This window comes from Scyliorhinus canicula, chromosome 8 (genome assembly GCF_902713615.1).
Source record: "Scyliorhinus canicula chromosome 8, sScyCan1.1, whole genome shotgun sequence".
Classification (NCBI taxonomy): Eukaryota; Metazoa; Chordata; class Chondrichthyes; order Carcharhiniformes; family Scyliorhinidae; genus Scyliorhinus; species Scyliorhinus canicula.
The window spans coordinates 198,851,798-198,876,829 of record NC_052153.1 but is presented as its reverse complement, the minus strand read 5'-3'; the positions used below and the strand labels follow the sequence as shown (position 1 = coordinate 198,876,829).

The 25,032-nt window shown below is 49.2% G+C and overlaps 1 protein-coding gene across 1 annotated transcript in view; it reads left to right on the top strand.

Moving 5' to 3' along the window:
- The window catches only part of LOC119970799 (nipped-B-like protein), a 559,915-nt gene that overhangs the window by 172,692 nt on the left and 362,191 nt on the right, over positions 1–25,032 (top strand). Inside the window, 1 exon segment of the mRNA XM_038805973.1 lies at positions 21,708–21,801. Coding sequence (XP_038661901.1) covers positions 21,708–21,801 — 94 coding nt within the window.

Below are 25,032 nucleotides of genomic sequence, written 5' to 3'. Positions count from 1 at the left end.
GCCAGTCAAGGACAGTGGTGGGAAGTTGTGTGTGGAGGCTGAGGAGATAAGCGAGATACTAAATGAATACTTTTCGTCAGTATTCACTCAGGAAAAAGATAATGTTGTGGAGGAGAATGATGAGACCCAGGCTATTAGAATAGATGGCATTGAGGTGCGTAGGGAAGAAGTGTTGGCAATTCTGGACAAGGTGAAAATAGATAAGTCCCCGGGGCCTGATGGGATTTATCCTAGGATTCTCTGGGAAGCCAGGGAAGAGATTGCTGAGCCTTTGGCTTTGATTTTTATGTCATCATTGGCTACAGGAATAGTGCCAGAGGACTGGAGGATAGCAAATGTGGTCCCTTTGTTCAAGAAGGGGAGTAGAAATAACCCCGGTAACTATAGGCCGGTGAGCCTCACGTCTGTTGTGGGTGAAGTCTTGGAGAGGATTATAAGAGATACGATTTATAATCGTCTAGATAGGAATAATATGATTAGGGATAGTCAGCATGGTTTTGTGAAGGGGTAGGTCATGCCTCACAAACCTTATCGAGTTCTTTGAGAAGGTGACTGAACAGGTAGACGAGGGTAGAGCAGTTGATGTAGTGTATATGGATTTCAGTAAAGCGTTTGATAAGGTTCCCCACGGTCGGTTATTGCAGAAAATACGGAGGCTGGGGATTGAGGGTGATTTAGAGATGTGGATCAGAAATTGGCTAGTTGAAAGAAGACAGAGGGTGGTGGTTGATGGGAAATGTTCAGAATGGAGTTCAGTTACGAGTGGCGTACCACAAGGATCTGTTCTGGGGCCGTTGCTGTTTGTCATTTTTATAAATGACCTAGAGGAGGGCGCAGAAGGTTGGGTGAGTAAATTTGCAGATGACACTAAAGTCGGTGGAGTTGTAGACAGTGCGGAAGGATGTTGCAGGTTACAGAGGGACATAGATAATCTGCAGAGCTGGGCTGAGAGGTGGCAAATGGAGTTTAATGTGGAGAAGTGTGAGGTGATTCACTTTGGAAAGAATAACAGGAATGCGGAATATTTGGCTAATGGTAAAATTCTTGGTCGTGTGGATGAGCGGAGGGATCTCGGTGTCCATGTCCATAGATCCCTGAAAGTTGCCACCCAGGTTGATAGGGTTGTGAAGCAGGCCTATGGTGTGTTGGCCTATATTGGTAGAGGGATTGAGTTCCGGAGCCATGAGGTCATGTTGCAGCTGTCCAAAACTCTGGTACAGCTGCATTTGGAGTATTGCGTACAGTTCTGGTTGCCTCATTATAGGAAGGACGTGGAAGCTTTGGAACGGGTGCAGAGGAGATTTACCAGGATGTTGCCTGGTATGGAGGGAAACTCTTATGAGGAAAGGCTGATGGACTTGAGGTTGTTTTCGTTAGAGAGAAGAAGGTTAAGAGGTGACTTAATAGAGGCATACAAAATGATCAGAGGGTTAGATAGGGTGGACAGTGAGAGCCTTCTCCCGCGGATGGAGGTGGCTAGCACGAGGGGACATAGCCTTAAATTGAGGGGTAATAAATATAGGTCAGAGGTAGGTTTTTTACGCAAAGAGTGTTGAGGCCGTGGAATGCCCTACCTGCAACAGTAGTTAACTCGCCAACATTGAGGGCATTTAAAAGTTTATTGGATAAGCATATGGATGATAATGGCATAGTGTAGGTTAGATGGACTTTAGTTTTTTACTTCCCATGTCGGTGCAACATCGTGGGCCGAAGGGCCTGTTCTGCGCTGTATCGTTCTATGTTCTAATTATCATAGAATTTATAGATCATAGAATTTACAGTGCAGAAGGAGGCCACTCGGCCCATCGAGTCTGCACCGGCTCTTGGAAAGAGCACCCTATCCGAGGTCAACACCTCCACCCCATCCCCATAACCCAGTAACCCCACCCAACACTAAGGGCAATTTTGGACACTAAGGGCAATTTATCATGGCCAATCCACCTAACGTGCACATCTTTGGACTGTGGGAGGAAACCGGAGCACCCGGAAGAAATCCACACACACACGGGGAGGATGTGCAGACTCCGCACAGACAGTGACCCATGCCGGAATCGAACCTGGGACCCTGGAGCTGTGAAGCAATTGTGCTATCCACAATGCTACCGTGCTGCCCTAAATATTTTGGCCTCAACTACTTTGTGGTAGTGAACTCCACAGATTTACCACTGTGGGTGAAGAATGTTCTCCTCACCTCAGTCCTAAAAGAGACGCGGGCAGCATGGTAGCACTGTGGCTTCACAGCGCCAAGGTCCCAGGTTTGATTCTCTACTTGGTCACTGTCTGTGCGGAGTCTGCACGTTCTCCCTGTGTCTGCATGGGTTTCCTCCGGGTGCTCCGGCTTCCGCCCACAGTCCAAAGATAGCAGGTTTGGTGGACTGGCGATGATAAATTGCCCTTATGTTTCCAAAAAGGTTAGATGGGGTTACTGGATTACAGGGATAGGGTGGAATGAGGGCTTAAGTGGGTCGGTGCAGACTTGAAGGGCTGAATGGCCCCCTTCTGCACCGTATGTTCTAAATGCCCTGAAACCATGTTCCTAATAATGGATTATTTCACTTTGTATATTAAACTTTCAATTTTTTCATGGAAAGTGAGCATTGCTCTCAAAGCCAGCGTTTGTTACCCATCACTAATGCCCTTGAGAAGGTGGTGAACTGCCTTTGAGCATCTGCAGGCACACCCACAGTTTGCAGAGACACTCGACAGTAACTCCAGTTGTTCCTCCAGCTGGGTTTTCCTGAGTTTGAGCACAAGCAGCTGGAGATATCCACACATGGTTCTCCATTGGCGCATGAAGTGCCCTAAGAAACAGCAAGGGTCAGCAAGCTTTGTAGAAGTTGTTTACAAGCCACCAAATTGGGGCACAATAGAAATCAAGAAATTCGAGGTGCATGTAACAGTGACTTCAATCTACATATAGACTGGATAAATGAATGAAATGAAAATCGCTTATTGTCACAAGTAGGCTTCAAATGAAGTTACTGTGAAAAGCCCCTAGTCGCCACATGGAATATAGAACATTACAGCGCAGTACAGGCCCTTCGGCTCTCGATGTTGCGCCGACCTGTAAAACCACTCTAAAGCCCATCTACACTATTCCCTTATCATCCACATGTCTATCCAATGACCATTTGAATACCCTTAGTGTTGGCGAGTCCACTACTGTTGCAGGCAGGGCATTCCACGCCCTTACTACTGAGTAGAGAACCTCACTCTGACATCTGTCCTATATCTATCTCCCCTCAATTTAAAGCTATGTCCCCTCTTGCTAGACATCACCATCCGAACGCCTGCTCGGCGCCTGTTCAGAGAGGCTGGTACGGGAATTGAACCATGCTGCTGGCCTGCTTTAGTCTGCTTTAAAAGCCAGCTCGTTTGCCCTGTGCTAAAGCAGCGCCTGGTTATTAGCACTAATAATTACATAATAATTAGCACTGGTAATTAGCACTAATGTTCAGGATGGTGAATTTCTGGAATGAATACACAATAGCTTTCCAAGACAGTATGTTGAGGAACCAACTAGCGAACAGACTACAGTAGTCCCCCGTTATACCGCGCTCCGCAATACCGCGGTTCGCGATATACCGCGGGGGGGGGAATATGGACCCCAACTGTCAGTTGTGTCAATTTCAGCGGCCGGCTGATTATTTCAGTGAGAGCAGCTTCCCTCTCTGGATCAAAGTGAGCCGGCCGCTGAAATTGACACTGCCGCTGCTCTCTCCCTCCAATCAGAAACATTAAAACTTAAAAGTTGGATTGGAGGGAGAGAGCAGCGGGCAGTGTCAATTTCAGCGGCCGGCTCACTTTGATCCGGAGAGGGAAGCTGCTCTCACTGAAATAATCAGCCGGCCGCTGAAATTGACACTGCCGAGGGGGGGGGGGGGGGGGGGGGGGGGGGGCGGGTGTTGGGGGGGAGAAGAGGGGGGGCGGGTGTTGGGGGGGGGAGAAGAGGGGGGGCGGGTGTTGGGGGGGGGGGGGGGAGAAGAGGGGGGGGGGGGGTGTGGGGGGGGAGAAGAGGGGGGGCGGGTGTGGGGGGGGAGAAGAGGGGGGCGGGTGTTGGGGGGGGGGGAGAAGAGGGGGGGCGGGTGTTGGGGGGGGAGAAGAGGGGGGGCGGGTGTTGGGGGGGGAGAGGAGGGGGGCGGGTGTGGGGGAGACCCCCCTGGGGGTGTGGGGGAGAGAGGGTAGACCTGCGGGTGTTGGGGGAGAGAGGAGGGCCCTGCGGGTGTTGGGGGGAGGGGGGCGGGTGTTGGGGGGGGGGGGGGAGGGGGGCGGGTGTTGGGGGGGGAGAGGAGAGGAGGGGGGCGGGTGTTGGGGGGGGGAGAGGAGGGGGGCGGGTGTTGGGGGGGGAGAGGAGGGGGCGGGTGTTGGGGGAGGAGAGGATGGGGGCGGGTGTTGGGGGGGGAGAGAGAGGAGGGGGGGGGTGTTGGGGGGGAGGAGGGGGGCGGGTGTTGGGGGGGGGAGAGGAGGGGGGCGGGGTGTTGGGGGGGGGAGAGGAGGGGGCGGGTGTTGGGGGGGAGAGGAGGGGGGCGGGTGTTGGGGGGGGGGGAGAGGAGGGGGGCGGGTGTTGGGGGGGGGGAGAGGAGGGGGGCGGGTGTTGGGGGGGGAGAGGGGGGGGGCGGGTGTTGGGGGGGGCGAGGAGGGGGGGGGGGGGTGGGGGGGGAGAGGAGGGGGGCGGGTGTTGGGGGGGGAGAGGAGGGAGGCGGGTGTTGGGGGGGAGAGGAGGGAGGCGGGTGTTGGGGGGGAGAGGAGGGGGGCGGGTGTTGGGGGGGGAGGAGGGGGCGGGTGTTTGGGGGGGAGGGGAGGGGGGCGAGGGGTGGGGGGAGAGGAGGGGGGCGGGTGTTGGGGGGGGGAGAGGAGGGGGGCGGGTGTTGGGGGGGGGGAGAGGAGGGGGGCGGGTGTTGGGGGGGGAGAGAGGAGGGGGGCGGGTGTTGGGGGGGGGGGGAGAGGGAGCGAGCCGGAAGGTGTGGGGGGAGAGGGGGCGAGCTGGACGCTGTGGGGGAGAGCAGGAGGGTGTGGGGTAGAGGGGGAGAGGGAGCGAGCCGGAGGGTGTGGGGGAGAGGGGGAGAGGGAGCGAGCCGGAAGGTGTGGGGGGAGAGGGGGCGAGCTGGACGCTGTGGGGAGAGAGGGGGCGAGCCGGAGGGTGTGGGGAGGGGGCGAGCCGGAGGATGTGGGGGGAGAGGTGGCGAGCCGGAGGGTGTGGGGGGGGAGGGGGCGAGCCGGAGGGTGTGGGGGGAGAGGGGGCGAGCTGGAGGGTGTGGGGGGAGAGGGGGCGAGCCGGAGGGTGTTGGGGGGAGAGGGGGCGAGTCGGAGGGTGTGGGGGGAGAGGGGTCTAGTTGGAGGATGTGGGGGGAGAGGGGGCAAGCCGGAGGAAAAAAAAAGAAATTGACACTGCCGGCTGCTCTCTCCCTCCAATCAGAAACATTTAAAACTTAAAAGTTGGATTGGAGGGAGAGAGCAGCCGGCAGTGTCAATTTCAGCGGCCGGCTGATTTCAGTGAGAGCAGCTTCCTTCTCCGGATCAAAGTGAGCCGGCCGCTGAAATTTTAATTGGATCCACGATGGGGGTTTTAAATTTATTTAAAAATCTATGCTAGCGCTTCCCATTGTGAGTCTACGGGGGTCTGACCTCTCCCCCTGCCCCCCGTAGACTCTCAATGGGAAGCGCTAGCATAGATTTTTAAATAAATTTAAAACCCCCATCGTGGATATCCGCGGCTCGGTTGCAACGCGGGTGGCTGTCTTGGACCCCAACACCCGCGTTATAAAGGGGGACTACTGTATTACTGATCTAGTATTGTGCATTGAGAAAGGGATAGGATAATCTAATTGTAATGGAGCCTTTAGAGAAGTGGGGCCATAATATTTTACATTAGGTGTTAAAGTTCATAAGATATGGGAGCAGAATTAGGCCATTTGGCCTATTGAGTCTGCTCTGCTTTTTTATCATGGCAGATCTCATCCTGGCCTTAACTCCCACCGTCCTGTCTGTTCTCAGTAACCCATTTCCAATGAAAAATCTGTAATTCCTCAAATTCACTGTCCCGGCATCCACCGCATCTGGGGTAGTGAATTCCACAGATTCACAACCCGTTGGGAGAAGTAGCTTCTCATCAACTCCGTTTTAAATTTGCTACTCCTTATCCTAAATGATGTAGTTTAATCTGAAACTCTGGCCTTTTTAAAAAAAATAAAATAAAATAAAAAAATAGAAAACTTGAGGGTAAGAGGAACAAGATGGCTGAGAGAGATGGGGGAACTACATTGAAAGATATAAGAACTAGGAGCAGGAGTAGGCCATCTGGCCCCTCGAGCCTGCTCCGCCATTCAATGAGATCATGGCCGATCTTTTGTGGACTCAGCTCCACTTTCCGGCCCGAACACCATAACCCTTAATCCCTTTATTCTTCAAAAAACTATCTATCTTTATCTTAAAAACATTTAATGATGGAGCCTCAACTGCTTCACTGGGCAAGGAATTCCATAGATTCACAACCCTGTGGGTGAAGAAGTTCCTCCTAAACTCAGTCCTAAATCTACTTCCCCTTATTTTGAGGCTATGTGCCCTAGTTCTGCTTTCACCCGCCAGTGGAAACAACCTGCCCGCATCTATCCTATCTATTCCCTTAATTTTGTACGTTTCTATAAGATCCCCCCTCATCCTTCTAAATTCCAACGAGTGCAGTCCCAGTCTACTGAACCTCAACTCTACACCATAGGAGGAACTTCTTCACCCAAAGGGTTGTGAATCTATGGAATTCCTTGCCCAGTGAAGCAGTTGAGGCTCCTTCATTAAATGTTTTAAGGTTAAGATAGTTTTTTGAAGAATAAAGGGATTAAGGGTTATGGTGTTCGGGCCGGAAAGTGGAGCTGAGTCCACAAAAGATCAGCCATGATCTCATTGAATGTCGGAGCAGGCTCGAGGGGCCAGATGGCCTACTCCTGCTCCTAGTTCTTATCTTCTTATGTTCTTATTTCTTAGTTTTTTGCCTGCCCCACCATAATGTTACTATTTGGTGGCCTATAGACTACTCCTATCAGTGACTTTTTCATCTTACTATTCCTGATTTCCACCCAAATGGATTCAACCTTATCCTCCATAGCACCGATGTCATCCCTTACTATTGCCCGGATGTCATCCTTAAATAACAGAGCCCTTACCATCCACTCTGTCCTTCCGAATAGTTTGTTACCCTCGGATATTTAACTCCCAGTCGTGACCATCCTTTAACCATGTTTCAGTAATGGCCACTAAATCATAGTCGTTCACAATGATTTGCGCAATCAACTCATTTACCTTATTCCGAATAGTACGAGCATTCAGGCTTATGCTGGCTTTTATACCTCTGTTTTGAATCTTAACACCTCGATCAGTAACCTCTCCTAAGTTATATTTCCTCTTAACTTTTCTCCTAATTTTCATTGTCGTTGAACCCATATCTTCATGTAACAACCTGCCGCATCGCTTACGATTTATGTTTTTACTTCCCGTTTTATTCCTTTTAGTATATGCTGGTAGACAGGCAATGGCTAGCATTTAAGGAATTAATACAAGATTTGTGACATTTCATTGCTAACGAGAAGTTAATGATTGTATTAGATCAAAGGAAAAGGTTTACAAGGTCACAAAAAAGCAATAAGCCTGAGGATTGGGAGCATTTTACAATTCAGCAAAGGAGAACAAAGAAATTAGAGAAAACAGCATATGAAAGTAAACGTAAGCAGACTGTAAAAGCTTCTATCGGTATTTTAAAAGGTTTGTGACGGTAGGATTGCTTATAATGGAGCATAAGGAAATGGCAGAGAAACGAGACTAAAATACTTTGTATCTTTAAGGGAGAAGATGTTTAAAAAAAAACCCCCGCTGAAATATTGGGGTTCCAAGGCACTTGAGATTGAGGATCTAAAAAGAAATAGTATTAGTAAAAGGGAAGGGCTAGTGAAAAGAATGGGACTGATAGTGATAACTCCAGTTGTTCCTGGACCTGATGATCCACATCCTAAAGAGGCGACAGCATATGCATTTGTGGCCATCTTTGAAAGTTCTTCAGATTCTGGAATGGTGCCTGCAGATTGGAAGGTGGCAAATGTAACCCCAATACTTAAGGGGGAAGGGCAGCACGGTGGCGCAGTGGGTTAGCCCTGTCCCCTCACGGCGATGGGGTACCAGGTTTGATCCCGGCTCTGGGTCACAGTCCGTGTGGAGTTTGCACATTCTCCCCGTGTTTGTGTGGGTCTCGCCCCCACAACCCAAAAGATGTGTAGGGCGGGTGGATTGGCGGGAGGCTGTTGACTACTCCCGCCAGTGTCTCCCCATATGGATTCTACATCTACAATGGGTGGCACAGTGGTTAGCGCTGCTGCCTCAACAGCAGGTACCTCGGGTCACCGTCTGAGTGGAGTTTGCACATTCTCCCCGTGTATGTGAGTGTTTTGTCCATGTGCTCCAGTTTCCTCCCACAGTTCAAAGATTTATGGTGTATTCAATGATTTTTGATTTTGTTTTTCTGTAAATTTAGAGTACCCAATTCATTTTTTCCAATTAAGGGCAACTTAGCATGGCCAATCCACCTAGTTTGCACATTTTTGGATTGTGGGGGCGAAACCCACGTAAACACGGGGAGAAAGTGCAAACTCCACACCCAGAGCCGGAATTGAACCTGGGGCCTCGGTGCCGTGAGGCCGCAGTGCTAACCCACTGCGCCACCGTTACGTCCTCCTATGATCTATGATAAGATGTGCAGGTTAGGTGGATTGACCATGATAAATTGCCCCTCAAGGTGGTATTGCAGGAATAGGGTGGGGGGATTGGGGCTGGGTAGGGTGGTCTTTCGAATGGTCGGTGCAGACTCGATGGGCCGAATGGCGTCCTCCACTGTAGGGATTCTATGATCTTCTGTTCCAAGATCATTTCTTGCTGTGGTACGTATCCATCTCAAACTGCGCACAGTTTGGTGGTCTTATTTTTAAAAAATATGTATTTATTACATTATCAAATATAAACAGTAACAGCAATATTAACAAAGATGTAAACATGCTATATGAATACAGAATCAAAAAGGTGATTAACAAATCGTGGTTTAAGCAACTCTGATATTTAAATTAACCCGTGATAACCTAAGCCCCTAACTCTTCACCATATCCACTTTTTTAAACAATGAGATGAATGGCCACCATCTCTAAAAACTCCCCTCTGAGTCCCTAATTGTATATTTAATCTTTTCTAGATGTGTGACTGACATCTTGTCTATCATCAATGCGGCTGTTTTGGGTGGCGTGGGAGATTCCGAATATTTGCCCGTTGGATAACAAAGAGGCAAAGGCGAGAATGTCTGTCCCTATTCGTGAATGGGATTCTGGGAAGTCTCAGACTCCAAATATTGCTACCAGTGGGCAAGGTTCTAGGACCACCCGTAAAATCTTGGATATTGCATCAAAAAAGGAAACTCCGTATCCAGCATGCTTTGAACAAGACCAAGTAAGGGAGCAGTGGTTACACTTGCTCTCTGAATCCACTCATCTTGGCCTTTGTCAAATGTGTTCTGTGTAATACTTTGAACTGAATCAAACTCAGTCTGGCACAAGTTGAAGTGGAATTCACCCTGAAGAGGGCTTTAGTCCAAGCCTCTTCAGTAAGTACAAGGCTGACTTTCCCAACCCATTTCTTCTTTACTCCATTCAAACGGGCATGAGAAAAAATAAGGTTGTACAGGTTGCAATAGAGCCTCTGTTCTGTTGTGCCAAGGACAGGGCGTTCTCCACCCAGGAAGAGTGGGGGGAAGGAAAAAAATAATTTACATGAGAAATCCTGAATTTGAAAGAAACTAAAAACGTTGGAGCCTGTCAGACTGTATCTGTCCGCTAGCAAAACCTCCATCTAGAAATAAATCTCTGCAGTGCACAAGACCTCCTGCTCTCCAAGACCTGAATGGTGGGTCCAAGGTGAAAATCACAAAGAGGTGATTGTTGCAAATTGGGGTAAGGGAGGGCAGTGAATGAAGGTTGAAGTGAGGGAGGAGATCACCGCGGCACTCTAGGAGACCTGCAATGGAGAAAGCAGCGGTGCAGTAATTATGGCAGGAGGCTGTGCACCAGAACCGTGCTGCCATTTTACTCCCAATTCAATCCAGGATTTTCTGCATGTTGGCAGCCCAGTAATAAAACTGGAGATTCGGGAGGGCTAAGCCTCCCGATCCTCTGACTTTGGGACTCTTACCTGCCCAGATAAAAGCTGAAATTTATTTGTTAACTGTAAGAAAAAATGATTTGGGCAAAAAATGAGGATGCACTGAAATAAAAATCGGAATCTTGGGAGCACATTCATCTTGAGAGATTGGATATTGCGTGCAAGAAGCAAAGGAAAATTACTCCACCTCTAAGTCTGCTTTAACGTTACGAATGAGGCTTGAACCGTTCAGGTTGTGGAGTAAAAGCCCAGTTGTGGGCTAGCGGATTCCCAGGTATCGATAATTAGAGGGCGAGAGACGAAACGGCCATTAAACTAATTTGAGCCTCTCTGGCTGATGGATTCACTGGAAAACATCTACTTTTACCCACATTTAATTTGTACCCTGAGAAGGTGCCGAATGTATCCTCATTATGTTGTCTGCTGAGGAGGCCGCGCTCTGTGGGGTGCGGGCCGCGCTCTGTGGGGTGCGGGCCGCGCTCTGTGGGGTGCGGGCCGCGCTCTGTGGGGTGCGGGCCGCGCTCTGTGGGGTGCGGGCCGCGCTCTGTGGGGTGCGGGCCCCGCTCTGTGGGGTGCGGGCCCCGCTCTGTGGGGTGCGGGCCGCGCTCTGTGGGGTGCGGGCCGCGCTCTGTGGGGTGCGGGCCGCGCTCTGTGGGGTGCGGGCCGCGCTCTGTGGGGTGCGGGCCGCGCTCTGTGGGGTGCGGGCCGCGCTCTGTGGGGTGCGGGCCGCGCTCTGTGGGGTGCGGGCCGCGCTCTGTGGGGTGCGGGCCGCGCTCTGTGGGGTGCGGGCCGCGCTCTGTGGGGTGCGGGCCGCGCTCTGTGGGGTGCGGGCCGCGCTCTGTGGGGTGCGGGCCGCGCTCTGTGGGGTGCGGGCCGCGCTCTGTGGGGTGCGGGCCGCGCTCTGTGGGGTGCGGGCCGCGCTCTGTGGGGTGCGGGCCGCACTCTGTGGGGTGCGGGCCGCGCTCTGTGGGGTGCGGGCCGCGCTCTGTGGGGTGCGGGCCGCGCTCTGTGGGGTGCGGGCCGCGCTCTGTGGGGTGCGGGCCGCGCTCTGTGGGGTGCGGGCCGCGCTCTGTGGGGTGCGGGCCGCGCTCTGTGGGGTGCGGGCCGCGCTCTGTGGGGTGCGGGCCGCGCTCTGTGGGGTGCGGGCCGCGCTCTGTGGGGTGCGGGCCGCGCTCTGTGGGGTGCGGGCCGCGCTCTGTGGGGTGCGGGCCGCGCTCTGTGGGGTGCGGGCCGCGCTCTGTGGGGTGCGGGCCGCGCTCTGTGGGGTGCGGGCCCCGCCCCGTGGGGTGCGGGCCCCGCTCTGTGGGGTGCGGGCCCCGCTCTGTGGGGTGCGGGCCCCGCTCTGTGGGGTGCGGGCCCCGCTCTGTGGGGTGCGGGCCGCGCTCTGTGGGGTGCGGGCCGCGCTCTGTGGGGTGCGGGCCGCGCTCTGTGGGGTGCGGGCCGCGCTCTGTGGGGTGCGGGCCGCGCTCTGTGGGGTGCGGGCCGCGCTCTGTGGGGTGCGGGCCGCGCTCTGTGGGGTGCGGGCCGCGCCCCGTGGGGTGCGGGCCCCGCCCCGTGGGGTGCGGGCCCCGCCCATTCGGGATGATAGGACATTAGCCAGTAGTTTAATATCTGAATTAAGGAGTGCAATGGGTCGATATGACCCACACTCTACTTGACCCGTGCCCTCCAAGGAGCATCAAGAATGTGGCTTCGGTGAGAGTCAGAGGTAGTGACCCCTTAGACAGCGAATCATTAAAAATGTGAGGTGTGAGGTGTGAGCTGTTCTGAGAATCTCTTATAAAATTCGGATCGGAAACCGTCAAGACCGGGGCTTTGGAAAACCCACGAGGCGAGATATTCTGCCTGCGCTTCCTGTTTTCGAGGTTATTTAAATTGGCCCTCAAATTTTTATTTGACTCCATTACTGAAGACAGGTCATTCTCCAGTGCTGAAATCCGATTGCTATGATCGGACAGGGCCTCCTCCATAATTTTCACCATAGCCCCGCTTGTCTCCATGATTTTACTCAAACCGTCTAATTTACTTGATACCTGGACCACTGCTTCATCCACCGATCTTTTCACCTCAGCTGCCTGGCTTTGGTGGTATTTTCTTAATTCAGCCGCCACTACACAGCCCAGAGGGAGGGGAAGCTGGCTGCTCCCACTGAACTTTGTGAGGCCTCTGAGTCCGAGGAACATGTCCAACTTGTTTTCTTTCTAATCTTTCTTTTACGAGGCATATTTTGTAGTCCTGGCGTTATGTGAGGATTTGTTGATTTTAAAAACTTTGTGCTGCAGCGGTTGTGCTATAAAAGTTGGGATCAGCACGGAGAGCCTCCTGGAGCATGTTTCCCCGCTACATCCTTGGTCACCTTATTTAAGGAAGGATGTAGATGCTTTGGAGGCTGTTCAGAGGACGTTTACTAGATTAATGCCTGGATGAACGGATTGGATAGGTTAGACTTGTGTCCGTTAGAGTTTAAAAGATTGAGGGGTGACTTGATTGAAATTTCTAAGACAGCAACATAGGAGCAGGAGCCGGTCCTGCCATTCAGTGGCATCATGGGTGATCTGTGACCTAACCATATCCCTGCCTTTGGCCCATATCCCTTAAAATGTTTGAACAAAAATCGATCTACCTCCAATTAAAATTAACAACTGATGTAGCTTCAACTGCTGTGTGTGAGAGAGAGTTCCAATCCTCTACCACCCTTTGAGTGAAGATGTTCTTCCGAACATCTCTGCTGAACGATCTGGCCCTAATTTTTAGACTATGCCCCCCTAATTTTAGAATCTCCCAGTGGAAATAGTTTATTTTAAGATCCTTGAATGGCTAGACAAGGTGGATTCCTTTTGTGGGCGAGACCAGAACTAGGGGCACTTTTGTTAAAATTAGGGTCACCTTTCTAGGTCAGAGATGAGAATTCTTTTGAGGGTTGTCAAACTTTGAAGCTCTCTGTCTGAGAAGGCAGTGAAGGCAGAATTTCTGTGCTGTAGCTTTCTGCAGTCTTTCTCTATTTAGATAATATTCAGCTCCTTTATTCTTCCTACCAAGGTGCATAACTTCACATTTTCCTACACGATATTCCATATAATAATCTTTATTGTCACAAATAGGCTTACATTAACACTGCATGAAGTTACTGTGAAAGCCTCTAGTTGCTACACTCCGGCGTCTGTTCGGGTACACAGAGGAAGAATTCCGAATGTCCATATGACCTAACAGCACATCTTTCGCGACTTGTGGGAGGAAACCGGAGAACCCGGAGGAAACCCACGCAGACACTGGTGAATGTGCAGACTTTGATTTGATTTGATTTGATTTATTGTCACATGTACCGAAGTATAATGAAAAGTATTTTTCTGCGGCCGAGGGAACGTACACAGTATGTACGCAATAGACACAAGAATAATCAACAGGGAACATTGACAAGTGGTACATCGACAAAACAGTGATTAGTTACAGTGCGGAACAAGGGGCCAAACAAAGCAGACCAAGGAAATACATGAGCAAGAGCAGCATAGACTCAGCACAAACAGTGACCCAAGCCGAGAGTTGCACCTGGGTCCCTGGCACTGTGAAGCAACTGTGCTAACCACTGTGCTACTGTGCCACCCATATCTTCAGACAGCACACCAATTCGCTTTGGAATACATCGATTGAATCAGCTTCCACCATCCTCTCAGCAAGGTCGTTCCAGACTCCAACCATCCTCTGGATGAAACATTCTTTTCCTCATCACTTTACTCCTTTTGTCAATTATTTTGAATCTGTGACCTGTAGTTCTTGATGTGCTCTTGAGAGGGAGCAGTTTCTGACTATTTACCCTGCTCATGCACCTCAGGATCTTGAATACCTCTAACAAGTCTCCTCTCAGCCACCTTTTCTGCAAGGAAAACCGGGCCGACCTCTCTAATCTCTCCTCATAGCTGGTTTAGCACACTTTGCTAAATCACTGGCTTTTAAAGCAGACCAAGGCAGCCCAGCAGCACGGTTCAATTCCCGTACCAGCCTCCCCGAATAAGCGATTTTGATTTCATTTCATTTCATTTCATAGCTAAGGTTACTTACACCTCGAATCATTCTTGTGAAATTCCTTGCTACTCTCCAATGCCTTGACATCCTTCCTTAAACACGGCACCAGAACTGGACGCTGTACTCTAGGTTAGACTGGTGCTGGCTTATACAAGTTCAACATGACCTCTTTTTATTCTTGTGTACCCAATGTCCCTGTTCATGAAACCTAAGATACCAAATGCTTTACTAACTATGCTCTCAACCTCCCCTGCTACTTTCAATGACTTATATACTTTTGTTCTTGCACCTCCTTTGGAGTTTCACCCTTTTTATATTCTCTCTATATCCTTCTGCCAAAATGCATTACCTCACACTTCTCTGCATTAAACTTCATCTGCCACTTTCCTCCCAGTCCATGAACATGACTGTTGTATTGAAGCTCAAAACTGTCCTCATCACATTTCACAATACTTCCGATCTTTATTGGATCTGTAAATTTTAAAATCACGCCCTACACACCAGGGTCTAGGTTGCTGGTGTATATCAGGAAGAGCAAGGGCACAACACTGACCCACTGGAGAACTCCACTGTAAACCTCCTCACATCTGGAAAAACAACTATTTATCACTCCTGTTTCCTGTCACTCAGCCAATTTTTCATCCAAGCGCCGACTTTCCCTTTTATTCCATGAGCTAGAGTTACGCTCAAGTCTTATTCAGTGACTCTTTATCAAATGCCTTTTGAAAATCTATATACACCATAGCAACAGTGTTGCCCTTACTAACCACCTCTGTTAACCTCTTCAAAAAAAACTACCTAATTAAGCATGTTTTTCCCTGAATGAATGCATGAACAAAGAACAGCACCGGAACAGGCCCTTTGGCCCACCAAGCCTGTGCCGATCCGGATTCATTATTTAGATCTGCACCTTATTGCCCAAACTATCTACATCCCTCTATTACCCCCCCATTCATTTGTCTATCTAGATAAGGGGCCTCACGGTAGCATGGTGGTTAGCATCAATGCTTCACAGCTCCAGGGTCCCAGGTTCGATTCCCGGCTGGGTCACTGTCTGTGTGGAGTCTGCACGTCCTCCCCGTGTCCGCGTGGGTTTCCTCCGGGTGCTCTGGTTTCCTCCCACAGTCCAAAGATGTGCGGGTTAGGTGGATTGGCCATGCTAAATTGCCCGTAGTGTAAGGTTAATGGGGGGATTGTTGGGATACGGGTTACGTGGGTTTAAGTAGGGTGATCATTGCTCGGCACAACATCGAGGGCCGAAGGGCCTGTTCTGTGCTGTACTGTTCTAAATTCTAAATAAGTCTTAAGTGTTGCTATCGTGTCTGCCTCCACCACCTCCACTGGCAACGAGTTCCAGGCACACCCCACCCTCTGCGTGAAAAACTTTCCCTGCACATCTCCCCAAAACGTTCCCCCTTTCACCTTGAGCCTGTGCTCCCCATGGAATTGAGTCTTCCAGCCTGGGGAAAAAGTTGCTGACTATTCATGCTGTCTAGGCCTCTCGCAATTTTATAGATCTCAATCCAACGAAAACGGTCCGTGTTTATTCAGCCTCTCCACATAGCTAACACCCTCCAGACCAGGCAACATCCTAGTAAATCTTCTTTGCACTCTCCAAAGCATCCACGTCCTTCTGCTAGTGTGGCCACCAGAACTGCATGCAATATTCCAAATGTGGCCTAACTAAAGTTTTATACAGCTGTAACATGGCCTGCCAATTCTTGTACTCAATTCCCCCCCGATGATGAAGACAACTATGCCGTATGCCTTCTTGATCATTTTATCCACCTGCATTGCCAATTTCATGGAACTATGGACCTGAATGCCCAGATCCCACTGTATGTCAATGCTCCTAAGTGTTCTGCCATTTACTGTGTAATTCACACCTGCATAGAAATACATTGGCATGAGGATAGATTTGTCCCCAGTGGACTGGGCAGGGAGACTTAAAAGTAGGACAGTTGATGAGCAGTGGCAGTGTCGAAGGAGATATTCAATTCCTCCCAACTTGTATATTCCAGAGAATAAGAAAGCTTGTAAGATGGGGAAAACATCCATGGCTAAGCAAGGAAGTTAAAGATAACATAAAGACAAAAAGTACATAAAGACATAAGCTAAGGCATACCGAATTACAGAGACCAGAGTCAGGATGGAAGATTGGGAAACTTTTAAAGATCAAGAAAGGATTGCTAAAATACTAATAAAGAGCAAAGGAAAATTATCAAAGAAAATTAGCGTAAAATATAAGAAAGGATAGAGAAAGCTTCTATAAGTTCATAAAAGGAAAGAGAGTAGCTAAAGTTAATGTTGGAGGATGGGATCGGGGAGTTCGTAGGGAACACAGAAATGGTGGGGAAGCTAAATCAATATTTTGCCTCTGTCTTCATGGTTTACTCCATTAGGGTAATGCAGAGTAATAAAATGGGAGGAATTCAGAATAATTATGAAATGAAATGAAAATCGCTTATTATGAAAAAAATGAAATGAAAATGAAATGAAAATCACTTATTGTCACGAGTAGGCTTCAATTAAGTTACTGTGAAAAGCCCCTAGTCGCCACATTCCGGCGCCTGTCCGGGGAGGCTGGTACGGGAATCGAACCGTGCTGCTGGCCTGCTTTAAAAGCCAGCGATTTAGCCTGGTGAGCTAAACCAGGCTTCAATTAAGTTACTGTGAAAAGCCCCTAGTCGCCACATTCCAGCGCCTGTCCGGGGAGGCTGGTACGGGAATCGAACCGTGCCTATGGCCTGCTTGGTCTGCTTTCAAAGCCAGCGATTTAGCCCTGTGATAAACAGCCTCTTCATCACATCATCACATTGATGCCAATTCTCTGGCACCATCCCTGTGGCTAAAGAAAGGAAGATTAGTGCTAGTGCCTCTGCAATTTCCACTCTCTCCTGCCTGTGTATCCTTGGATGCATCTCATCCGGTCCTGGTGCCTTGTCAACTTTAAGCACCAACAGTCGATATAAGACTTCCTCCTTATCAATTTTGATCCCTTCTGGGGACAACATTTCCTCATCTTGTCACCATATCCTGGATAGCATCGACTTAGTGGTTAAAAACGCGTGCAAAGTATTCATTTAATATCTCAGCCATGCCCCCTACCTCCATGTGTCAGTCCCCCTTTTGGTCCCTAATCAATTGTTCTACTCCTTTTACCATCCCATTACTATTTAGATGCCTCTAGAACTTTTTACGATTCTCCTTTATGTTATCTGCTTGTTTTTTTCTCATAATCCCTGTTTGCTTCTCTCATGTGCTTTTAACCTTCTCTCTGAACTTTCTGTATTCCCCTGAATTCTCAACTGCGCTTTCTACCTGACATATGCACATTTTTTCTTTGTGTTAATTTCTACCTCTTGCACGTCACTGCAATGTCTTTGCAAGTTTATTTCTCTACATCCCATCCACTAGTTGGTGGTCTATATAATACACCCATCAATGTCATTGCAAGTTTTTCATTCCTTACCTCCCTCTAGCCAAACTAATCTGTCCATGATCCCTCTAGGGCATCCTCTCTTTAGTACTGTAATACCATGTTTAATCAATAATGCCACTCCTCGCTCCCAATCACACATTCGCGCTCTCCCTCTACCCTCTATCAGTAAATGCGTCTCTCCTCCACACCCCCAGTTTCTCTAGTCTCCACTCTGGCTTTCCCTTGGTTCTCATCCCCGTGCCATTCTTGCTTAAACATTCCCCAACAGCAAGGGTAATTCTCCATGCGAGGACGTTGGTCCCAGTCTGTTAAGGTGTAAATCATCCTCCTCCAGGTCCCACTTGTCCCAGAACCGGTCCCAATGCCTCAAATCTAAAGCCCTCTATCTTACTCCATTTGTTCAGCCACATGTTGATCTGCTCAACCTCCTTTTCTAACTAGTGCACAGCACTGGGACTAATCCTGCGATTACTGCTCTTGTCCTGCTTTTGAATTTTCTTCCTATAACTTCTTTCACGATCTCATGCCTTTTCCTCCCTGTGTCATTGCACACAATGTGGACCACTACCTCTGACTGTTTGCCCTGCCCCAAAAGAATATCCTGTAGCTGCTCTGACTCCCTTGATAGCAGTGAGCCAGCATACCATCCTGGATTCACATCTATGGCTGAACAAACATCTGTCTGCTCACCTAGCTGTAGAACAAAGAACAAAGAAAATTACAGCACAGGAACAGGCCCTTCGGCCCTCCCAGCCTGCGCAGATCCAGATCCTTTATTTAAACCTGTTGCCTATTTTCCAAGGATTTACTTCCCTCTGTTACCCACCCGTTCATATATCTGTCTAGATGCATCTTAAATGATGCTATCGTGCCTGCCTCTACCACCCCTGCTGGCAAAGCGTTCCAGGCACCCACCACCCTCTGCGTAAAAAACTTTCCACGCACATCTCCCTTAAACTTTCCCCCTCTCACCGTGAAATCGTGACCCCTTGTAATTGACACCCCCACTCTTGGAAAAAGCTTGTTGCTATCCACCCTGTCCATACCCCTCATAATTTTGTATACCTCAATCAGGTCCCCCTCAACCTCCGTCTTTCCAACGAAAAAATCCTGATCTACTCGACCTTTCTTCATAGCTAGCACCCTCCAAACCAGGCAACATCCTGGTGAACCTCCTCTGCACCCTCTCTAAAGCATCCATTCTGTCTCTGCCTGTGTACTTAGCTGCAGTGGGACCACCTCCCGAAGTGTACTAGCTGCGTAATCCTCAGCCTTGCGGATGCACTGAAGTGACTCCACCCATTGCTCCCGTTTGCAGCTGCAGCTGGTAACACTTCCTGCAGATGTCGTCATCGAAGGCACTGTTCCCAAATCCTGGAGGGTGCGCATTTCACAGGGTCAATCTGTACTGATGTACCTTCGGTTTATATGAAGTATTTGCTCACCTTTCACCCACATCATTTGTATGAAGTCCGGACCAATTTATTGAACCTCAGCCCTACGTTGGCAGTGTATCCTTTTTACAATGTGGGTACCAGAACTCCACACGGTTCTCCAGACCAAACTTTCGCCAACTTCCCAATAGAACTGCACTAAGATTTCTGTATTTTTGTACTCCAATCCTCTTGCAGTAAAGGCCAACATGCCATTTGCCTTCCTAATTGCAGCACCTGCATGCTATCTTTCTGCGTCCTTATACCAGCGCACGGGAATCACTTTGAATCTGATCAGTTACAAGGTTGTCATCTTTTGAAAACAAATCTGCCTTTTATTCGTATTACCAAAGTGAATAACTTTCCACTTCCCTTCATTATCCTCCATTTTCGATCTTCTTGTCCATTGACTTAACCTGTCTGTCACTTGGCAGCCTCTGTCCTCCCGCAGCTTACCTTTCTACCTTGTTTTTCATACATTACTCTGTATTTTTATCTAAATCATTAATATAGACTGTAAAATAGCTGAGGCCCCTGTGCTGATCCTTGTGCACTCCATTGTTTGGTGCCTGCTGATTTGAAAAAGCTCTGTTTATGCCCACTCCTTTTCCCCCATTTGTTAATCAATCCTCTATCCGTGCTAATATATTACCGCCGATCTCTATGATCCCTCAGTTGGGCTATTAACTACTTGATGTTACCAGACTCCTAAGCACCTTCGAATATTAATTCCCAACTTGATCACCTTGTAACCATGTCTCTGTAATGGTGATTTGATCGAAATCATTTACCTCTATTTGTGCCGATAATTCATCTATCTTATTTCAGATGAAGAATGTTTGATTTAACTTTTTATTTCTATTTCCAAAATTAACCTTATTCACCAATTAAATTTGTTAATTTCTGTCCTTCCCTGCCCCATTCTGCATATACTAGCTATATACTAGCTATACTGTTCCGATAACTCGACCAGTCTCTTGGGAAGCTCTGTCTGCATGCAGCCTTAGTTAAAAGATTAACTGAGACACTGCTCCAAGCCTGATTTAAATGGAGCCCATCCCAACAAAATTTTTCACTGTTCCCTGAGAACTGACACCAGTCCCCCATCAATCAAAACTCCTTCCCACACCACTTTCTGAGCCATGTGCCTAATTCGATAATCTGGTTTGACGACAAAACAGTTTTTAGCCCAGTGGGCTTGTAATGCAGAACAAGGCCAGCAGCGCGGGTTCAATTCCTGTACCAGCCTCCTCGAACAGGTGCCGGAATGTGGCCACTTAGGGGCTTTTCACAGTAACTGCATTGAAGCCTACTTGTGACAAAAAGTGATGATGATTATTATTATTATTACTATTCCAGTTCCTAGTTCTTATGCTCTACTGTAACTGCACCTGAATCATCATCTCTTTAAGGTCAGTCCATTGCTACATTAAATTTTCACCTGAGCAAGTCCATTTTCACTGCACTGAAAGTAACCCTCTGCCAATTTAAGTATATTTACTTTGGGTGCTCCTTGTCCTCTTCCCACAGAAATGGATATTTCTTAGTATCTACCCTGTCGACGCCCCCTTAAATTTTTTTATATGTTTCAAATGTTTTATATGTTTCAGTCTGGTATGGCAACTGCTTGGCCCAGGACAGCAAGAAACTTCAGAGAGTCGTGAACACCGCCCAGTCCATCACACAAACCTGCCTCCCATCCACTGACTCCATTTACACCTCCCGCTGCCTGGGGAAAGTGGGCAGCATAATCAAAGATCCCTCCCACCCGGCTTACTTACTCTTCCAACTTCTTCCATCGGGCAGAAGATACAGAAGTCTGAGAACATGCACGAACAGACTCAAAAACAGCTTCTTCCCCGCTGTTACCAGTCTCCTAAATCACCCTCTTATGGACTGACCTCATTAACACTACACCCTGTATGCTTCATCCGATGCCGGTGTTATGTAGTTACATTGTATACCTTGTGTAGTCCTATTATGTATTTTCTTTTATTCCCATTTCTTCCCATGTGAGCTGCTCGCAGAAAAATACTTTTCACTGTACCTCAGTTCACATGACAATAAACAAATCCAATCCAATTTTGGCGCAACTCCCCAGATCTTAGCTAGGAGGACTTTGTATGGTTGACTGGGCTGCCTGCACCTGATCGTTTCTGGTGACTTGGTCGATGCTGGTTAGTCTGTGATGTTTTATTCTTTAGCTTTTCTGTAGCAGTTTGATTCAATTGATTGTCTTGCTATCAGAGGGCAGTGAAGAGTCCATCGCAATGCTGTGGTGGTTGTGCCAATCCAGGCAACAGCGTGTGATTTCCTGCACTTAAAAACATTAGCGAACCAGAGGAAATTCTACAACCCAGTATTTTCATGATCATTACTGAGACGAGTATTGTATTCTGGAATTATTATTTAATTGAATTTAAATTCTCCCAGATGCCATGATTGGATTTGAACTTGTGCCTGGGCCTTGGCGCCATATCTAGGTTTCTAGATCCTTAGCCCAAGAAGGTTAGCACTATGGTACTGTTGCTTTCAACAACGTTGTCTTCCCTTCTCCTTTTTGGATGTTGTATTTGATTTTGTTCATTAATAAATTTCTAGGCTAATGTTTTTCTTGTTTTTTATTTTAGGATGGTGATTCTTCATTGAGGAATGCTTCTTCCTTCCCTTTAAGATCCCCACAGGCAGTGTGTTCTCCTGCGAGCAGTGATGGAACTCCAAAAGGTAAATTTATACATTGCATGTACTGAAACTATCCTTAATACTGCGTGTAATATTGTTGATAGTTGAGATTGCTCGCAAAGAAGCAAGCTAAATGAAGAAATGGAGGATATGGGCATCAAAGGTGATTGTTTCTTGGTTTATTAGCTATTTTGTTTCCACAGTTGGATAATGATATTGAGATTATTTGAAAGGTTCTGTTTTACTTTTTTTCGGCCCATGGCCACAGTCCCGATCCTTAATGCATGATGCTTATAATACAGAACTAAAGATCTTCCTGGTTTAGGTACTTCACGTAAGACCATAAGACATGGGAGCAGAATTAGGCCACTCGGCCCATCGAGTCTGCTCCGCCATTCAATCATGGCTGATATTTTTCTCATCCCCATTCTCTCTTAAAGACACTCAGTGAATTGGCCTCCACAACCTTCTGTGGCAAAGTGTTCCACAGATTCACCACCCTCTGGCTGAAGAAATTCCTCCTCATCTCTGTTTTAAAGCATCGTCCCTTTAGTCTGAGATGGTATCCTCTGCTTCTAGTTTTTCCTACAAGTGGAAACATCCTCTCCACGTCCACTCTATCCAGGCCTCGCAGTATCCTGTAAGTTTCAATAAGATACCCCCCCCCCCCCCATCCTTCTAAACTCCAACGAGTACAGACCCAGAGTCCTCAGAGCCCTGAGCTTTGACAAAGAGTCATCGGACTCAAAACGTTAGCTCCTTCCTCTCCCTACAGATGCTGCCACACCTGCTGCGATTTTCCAGCATTTTCTTTTTGGTTCTCAGAGTCCTCAACTGTTCCTCATACGACAGGCACTTAATTCCAGGGGTGATTCTTGCAAACTTCCTCTGGATGCTTTCCAAGGCCAGCACATCCTTCGATACGGGGCCCAAAACTGCTCACAATACTCCAAATTGGGTCTGACCAGAGCCTTATACAGCCTCAGAAGTACATCCCTATACTTGTATTCTAGCCTTCTCGACATGAATGCTAACATTGTATTTGCCTTCCTAACTGCCGACTGAACCTGCACGTTAACCATAAGAGGATCGTGAACAAGGACTCCCAAGCCCCTTTGTGCTTTTGATTTCCTCAGCATCTTCCCATTTAGAAAATAGTCTATGCCTCCATTCCTCCTTCTAAAGTGCATAACCCCTCACTTTTCTACATTTAGGTTAGTTTCAAGAACTAGCTCTCACTGAAGTAGAGCTTACACTGAGGCAGGGATGAGCTAACTTGTGACAGGCCACGGAAGAAGCTAAAGGTTAATTGGTGCATTTTCCATAGGTGCAGATATGCAATTCTGAAATTACACTAATTGTGAGGTGAACTAAATTTTTCTAGAGTGAGGGTTGACTTGTAGAGAAAGCATTCATCATTATTGCTCCATAATGGTTTGCTTATTGTCTGGTTGACTCTCTAAATAAGGTTTGGATTTGTTTAATTTGTTCTAAAATTTAAGGCAATTAAATATGCAAACAATTTCGATCACAAGTTATTATTATAGTTGGGCAGCACTGTGGCGTAGTGGGTTTGCACTGCTGCCTCACGGTGTCGGGGTCCCAGTTTCAATCCCGGCTCTGGATCACTGTCCGTGTGGAGTTTGTACATTCTCCCTGTGTCTACGTGGGTTTCGCCCCCACAATCCAAAGATGGGCAGGGTAGGGGGATTGGCCACGCTAAATTGTCCCTTAATTGGAAAAAATTAATTGGGTACTGTAAATTTATTTTAAATTACTATAATTGATTTGACTTTAATTTGAGACGATTCTATCTCGCTTTAATGTCAACAAATGTGAAACTAAAATAAGCACTGCTTTTCGTTGCAAACTTAATTGATTAAACTTATTTTGCTAGCTCAATAATTGTGCCTTCCATCAGTCATGTTTGGAGACTGAATGAAACATTGCACTGACCCCAAGAACAATGTTCGCTCTAAGTTGTATGGGTCCGCAGCTGGCCTGAACATGCTGTGCAGGGTATAGATGAACAGGCCACACACAAGAATGGTCCCCTTAGCACGTGTGTATGTGTGGCGTTGCAGAAATCTTAAAAGGGCTGCTTGGTGAACCAAACAGGCCATGCACTGTGAAGGGAAATTAGAGGAAAAATTGCCTCAGAATATGGGCTAAATACTTTTCTTGATGAAATCGGAGAAACTGCTTGCACGTTCTAATTCAGATTAAATCATCACTGCAGATATTTGTGAGTTTTATTTTTACCTGTTCAGCTGACTGGAGGATTGTAATCTGATGCTTCAGAGAATGACTGCAACACAGGAAAAGGCTATTTGGCTCATTGTGTCTGTGCTGGTTCTCTGAAGGAGCCGTTCACCGAGTGTCTCCCCCTTGCCTTCTCTCTTTATTTTCAGATATTAATCCAATTTCCCCTTGATTGCACCTGCCTCCACCACACACTCTGGCAGTGTATTCCAAAACTGAGCACCTGCTGCATGTCAAAAAAAATCATTTCCTCTGGTCACTGCTGTCACCATAAATCTGTGTTCTCTCCACTTTGGTCTTTTCAGCAAAGGACACAGTTTCTGACTAGCTGCCTCGGCTTAGACACCTCGTGATTTTGAATAGCTCAAGCTCCACCGGAGCTTTCGTTTCCCTTCTCTACCCACTCTTCTTATCCATTCGCTCGCCTCCACCACCCGCCCTTCGCCGCCTCCACCACCCGCCCTTCGCCGCCCGCCCACCGCCCACCCTCCGCCCGCCGCCCACCCTCCGCCCGCCGCCCGCCGCCCGCCCGCCGCCCACCCTCCGCCCGCCGCCCACCCTCCGCCCGCCGCCCACCCTCCGCCCGCCGCCCACCCTCCGCCCGCCGCCCACCCTCCGCCCGCCGCCCACCCTCCGCCCGCCGCCCACCCGCCGCCCCCCCCGCCCGCCGCCCCCCTCCGCCCGCCGCCCCCGCCGCCCCCCGCCCACCGCCCGCCGCCGCCCGCCCTCCGCCCGCCGCCCGCCCGCCGCCCGCCCTCCGCCCGCCGCCCGCCCTCCGCCCGCCGCCGCCCACCCTCCTCCGCCCGCCGCCCACCCTCCGCCCGCCGCCCCCTCCGCCCGCCCTCCGCCGGCCGCCCACCCTACGCCGCCTCCGCCGCCCGCCCCCTCCGCCGCCCGCCCCTCCGCCGCCCGCCCCCTCCGCCGCCCGCCCCCTCCGCCGCCCGCCCCCTCCGCCGCCCGCCCCTCCGCCGCCCGCCCCCGCCGCCCCCGCCCCCTCCGCCGCCCGCCCCC